Here is a 5,642-nt window from a genome sequence, read left to right as displayed (position 1 = left end):
GTATGCAGACGAAAATCACCTTAAAGTAGAAGATTTATTAGCTTTCCTTCAAAAGGAAATCACAAGCCGAGAGCGCGCTAAAATTCTTGGGAAATCGGAATCGGAACGAAAATCGAAATCGTCGACATCGTCTTCCGAAAGATCGAGCTTACGCGGCCAAACCAGCAGTCGCAGTCAACGCCCGTCGCCGAAACCCATATCCAGTGCAGGTGCGCTAACTACCGGATTTACGCCGCTTCCCTGTTTATTTTGCGACGCCACCGAGCATTTAACTTCTAGCTGCGACAAAATGTCCCTAGAAGATAAAAAGAACGCCCTAATAACGAAAAGGCGCTGTTTTCTATGTCTACGGGAAGGCCATTAATTAAGAGACTACCATCCTAGATACATGAGCTGCCGTAAGTGCGGTCATAAGCATCACCATTTGATCTGTGACAAGCCACCAGATCCCACTCCAACAAAACCCAGCGAGCCGGAAACTACGGGTTTAAAAGTAGCAGCCAGTGCGGCCGCAGTTTGCGCAGGGTCAATCCTCCTCCAGACAGCAGTTGCCATCGCCGAGAGCTCGTTAGGTGGCAAATCGCGTTCCGTGCGCTGCCTTCTAGATTCTGGAAGCCACGTGACATTTGTCAAAGAGAGCGTCTCAAAACAGCTTGAACTTAAGGTGATGGGCGAAGAAACGCTTGACCTGCATAGTTTCGGCGCTCGCAACGCCGTAAGAAGCAAGAGAAGAAAGGTACTCCTCAAATTGAAGAGTCGCCACGATCCCTATCAAAATGTAAGCCTGGAAGCCTATGAGATCCCTGAAATCTGCGGATCAGTGTTCGCAGTTCCGGACTCGGAACTCGCGCAGTAATTCCGAAAGAGAGGACTATTGATGGCAGATGCAGTAGGACTCGAGAAGACGAGACGAGACTCGTCTTCTATCGATGTTCTTATTGGCGCTGATTACATTGGAAACGTTTTGGTTTTAAATGGCCAAATCGAACGCTTTGGATCTACGCTAATTGGAATGGAAACAATTTTCGGTTGGACTGTACAAGGTCCAACGGCTGTCAGTTCGTCAACTATAGCAATCATTACAGTCACAATCATGCGAGTATCTGTAGAGGTCAATCAAGAAGACGATTTATCAAACCATCTGGAAAGCTTTTGGAATATCGAGTCTTTCGGCGTAAAAGACCAAGACCAAGATGTCAACACTGACAACCAAATTCTTGAAAACTTCGAGAAAAACACCGTATACAAAAACGAGCGCTATACAACAGCCCTACCTTTCAACTTGAACGTTTCGGAGCTCGGTGACAACCTTCAGATCGCTTCCATTCGTTCGCAAAATCAATACAAGAGACTTTTGCGAAACAAGCCTCTCCTTCAGGAATGCAACTCGATCTTCAAGGAACAACTCAATTCGGAAATCATCGAAAAGGTCCTACCAAGAGCCAAGTCATCTCATCTCATCTATCATATGCCATTCTGTACAGTTGTACGCGAAAACAGCGAAACCACGCGAACGCGAATCATCTACGACGCTTCCGCTCACGCCGTCGGAGTTCCATCCTTAAATGAATGCCTGGAGGTCGGACCGAACCTCAATCCAGACTTATATGACGTCCTCCTTCGATTCGGCGAAAACAAGGTGGCGTTCACCGGAGTCATTGCCAAAGCCTTTCTCCAAATCCGCATTCGAGAAGAGGACGGGGATGTATTGCGCTTCCTTTGGGTCGATTTGGACAAGCCGCAAACAGGCTCCAACTTGGAACTTTACCGTTTTACGAGCGTCCCTTTCGGAGTCAAATGCTCTCCATTCCTATTGGCGGCCGTAATACGATTGCCCGCCAAAAAGTTCGAGGCGACAAAACCGGACGCAAGCCGTATCCTGGACGATTCAATGTACGTAGACGACATGGTCTCTGGAGCCGCCAACGATAACAAAGCATATCAGTTAATCAAAGACTGTCAAGAGATTATGAGTTCCGCTGGCATGCAGCTACGAAAATGGAACAACATCCCAGAAATCGGATATGGTCCGAACATGACCGCCTTTTCCGAAGCCAAAGTACTGGGTCTCACGTGGAATAGCTCAGACGACTTGTGGACATTCAACATAAGTCATCTACTCCAATTTATTCAAGAGCGACGGAACACAAAACGATGGGTCCTCAAATCAGTGGCTCGGATTTTCGATCCACTAGGGCTAATCACGCCATACACGATTCGAGGAAAGATGTTTTTCCAGCAGCTATGGAAAGAAAAGGAAAAAGAGATAACATGGGATACAGAACTGTCCGAAGAGGTGGCGACCACATTCAACGTTTGGTGTGCAGAGCTCAAAGACTTGACGCAAATCGAAGTTCCACGACTCTATTTCGAAGGCAAGGTCAAATCGGATAGCTCCCTGGAAATACACTGTTTCACAGACGCAAGCCCGCGCGCTTACGCAGCCGTGGTGAACTTTAGGTTCCAGTCGGCGAAGGGAGAGATAAAAACCACCTTCATTACATCAAAATCGCGTGTAGCACCAGTCAAGTCCTTAACCATCCCACGCCTTGAGCTAATGGGAGCGCTGCTAGGCGCAAAACTTGTCAATCACTTGAAGAAAACATTGAGGACAAAACCTAGTCAAATCTACATGTGGACTGACTCCCGAATAACATTGGGTTGGATTCAGAGCCCGGCAGAAAAATGGAAGACCTTCATCCAGAATCGAGTCAGGGACATACAGAACATATCCGAACCGGCAAGTTGGCATCACTGCAAAGGCATTGAAAATCCCGCCGATCTCCCAACGCGTGGTCTTAAGATTCTCGACCTAAGGGCTAACAAACTCTGGTGGGTAGGTCCTCCGTTCCTGAGGAACAACAGAGAGTCGGAACTTCTTCCTGATGAGGTTGAAGACGTCGAATTAAATAACGTCGCGGACGAATTGCGTAAAACCACGCTCCTAATAACAGTAGCTCCGGAAGAAATACTGCCCATCAAGATGTATAGCTCATTGCGAAGACTGTATCGAAGCACCGCCTTTGCGTTAAGACTAATTCATAATCTCAAATTCAAAAATAACAAGAGAACTGGAGAACTCGTCTCCGAAGAAATTCGCGAAGCCGAAACATACTGGGTGAAAGCCGCCCAAACGGCAGCCTTTCCGGACGAAATTCGCCAGCTAAAAGACGGCAAAGGCATTCCTAAGCAATCGCCCATTCTAAGATTACATCCTAAATTGGATGACAATGGAGTTTTCTGCCTTGGAGGAAGACTGCAGAAGAGCGAGCTTTCCTACGAAAAGCGTCATCCCTGGATCCTCTCCCCAACGCATCATCTGGCTGACTTATTCGTACGCGCCGCCCACGAGAAAGTTATGCACGGAGGAACAAATCAAACCCTAGTCGCTATACGCGAAAAGTTCTGGCTGATAAAAGGTCGTTTAACGGTCACAATAAATCTTAAACGGTGCGTCATCTGCAATTACTTCCGGGCGAAACCCTCGGACACCGTGATGGCGCCACTGCCAGATTATCGAGTCAGACCGGCTCCGGTTTTCAACACTACGGGTTTGGACTTCGCAGGTCCGCTATATACGCGCGAAGAGGCGAAGTGTTACATCGTCATATTTACGGTAACCCGTGCGGTACACCTTGAGTTAGTGAGTAATCAGACCACAGAAAATTTCCTTTTAGCTTTCCGACGATTCGTGAGTCGCAGAGGAACGGTGCAAAGAATCGTTTCGGATAACGAAGACTTTCAAACGCGCCGACCATGAATTACGCGAGTTATGGCAGCAAGCCAACAATCCAAAATTCACGCAGTATTTAGCTAACTCGCAAATATCATGGGTGCTCATAGCTGATAGAGCGGCCTGGTGGGGCGGGTTTTACGAACGCCTTATCCGGTCCGTAAAATCCTCACTCCGTAAAGTTCTAGGTCGCGCGCGTCTTACCTACTAAGAACTCGAGACGACACTAATTGAGGCAGAAGCAACAATTAACGCTCGCCCTTTGACCTACGTGTCAGAAGATCCAGGTGAGCCCTATCCATTATCCCCCGCGCATTTCTTAGTCGGAGATCGTTTGACCGGTCTGCCACCGAGATCGGCAAGGCAGAACAACGTGCCGAATTCAACCAGAGGAGATTTGTTGCGTCGACGTAGATATCAACAAACCCTCACCGAAGGGTTTTGGAAAAGATGGAAAACGGACTATCTTTTAGAGCTACGCAGTGCCCACTTCAAAACTAAAAACATTCCTACTAAGCCATTAGAAATCGGTGACGTCGTTCAAATTGAAGAACCAAAGATGCCCAGGCTGGCTTGGAAGATAGGGATCATCAATCAAACATTTATAGGTCGTGATGGACAAGTGCAATCTTGCATAATAAGACTAGCCAACGGCACAAAACTGCGGCGTCTTATTCAGTTATTGTACCTTTTGGAAATTTAATGTTTATTTTTGATTGGACTTATAACAGTCCAATGGGGCGGAATCTGTTAAAACAAAACCTTCCCCCCCCCCTCTTTTTACTATTTTTCTTTTCTAAATTTGATTTGTGAATCTATATAAATATATCACCCTTTACACGTTTGCGACAAGAACGTACACCGTGTATTTTCCAACGCCGATTTTCGCGGGCACATTCTTTAGCCGACGGTGACGATCGGACGCTCGTTCCCCTTTACCACCCTAAGTGTCAGCTTCAGTAGCGTTCAGTCCGGCTTGGGTATTTTTCCCTTGGCTTTTCTTGGAAATATTGCCCCTCCTTTTGTAAAGCATCTTTCACGAGCTAGAGTTTGTTAAATTGGAGGGAAAAAGGCAGAATCACGCTAAAACAGCAACGGGCCAACAGCGCCTAAAATTCTCTCCCGCGAACTCGGAATAAAAATTGCAATTAGTACTATTGTACGTTAACAAAACCAGTCGCGGCGATTATTAATTTGTAGACCCCTTTTGTAACATTTTAGTTTCCTCTTTTTGTAAATAAAGTTTGTATTAATTGTATCTCGCATTCGTAATTTCGCGTTGTTACATTAACCGAATTCAGTTCAAAATATTCCCCTGAGTTATCACAGGATATTTACGTCTAAAAGTCCTTCAAGAAATTCCACCGCTGGAGAGTGACGTAGTACAGAATTAAACAAGGTAGATTGATATTCAGTGTAACACCATATTACTCTTTCGGGAACTGGCGATATACATATTTGTATATTCTTTATTAGGTTTGCAACAAACACGGACTTTCCCGATTGGGTTGCGCCACTTATTATTCCGTTAAAGGGGTGCTTTAGGCTTAGGTCTATTTCCATGACTATTAATGTCGAGGAACGGAGAACAAATGATATATATTTAGCAAATTTATTTTTATTTATAAGAGCATTTTTTTCGAAGTACAAATAATAATAGTTAAAATTTCTTTACAAAATTCGTGACTAAGAAATGTTTTGTTTAGAAATACATTATGGGTGGAATTAATATCGAGAGACTTTACGGCATCCGGGAAGGATGTCTCCACTCTCTAGGCCCATTCTTGAACTAAACAGTCATGTTCTAATTGTGATGGAAGGGAATACATACAACCGTTACACTTCATTTGAATTGATTCGCGCAGCTGTGACACTACGTTATTTGCAATAAGATCTCGAACACGTATGG

At 45.4% G+C, this 5,642-nt stretch overlaps 1 protein-coding gene across 1 annotated transcript; it reads left to right on the top strand.

The window, feature by feature from the left end:
* Positions 1–877: 877 nt before the first annotated feature.
* Positions 878–4,436, top strand: LOC149940255 (uncharacterized). The gene is made up of 2 exons (XM_090179190.1): positions 878–3,566; positions 4,012–4,436. Exons 1-2 carry the CDS (start codon positions 878–880, stop codon positions 4,434–4,436), a joined length of 3,114 nt encoding a protein of 1,037 aa, XP_090035316.1.
* Positions 4,437–5,642: the final 1,206 nt, after the last annotated feature.

The sequence above is a fragment of the Leiobunum rupestre genome, chromosome 6 (genome assembly GCF_980474605.1).
Source record: "Leiobunum rupestre chromosome 6, qqLeiRupe1.1.hap1, whole genome shotgun sequence".
NCBI lineage: Eukaryota > Metazoa > Arthropoda > Arachnida > Opiliones > Sclerosomatidae > Leiobunum > Leiobunum rupestre.
This window is presented reverse-complemented; position numbering and strand designations above follow the sequence as displayed.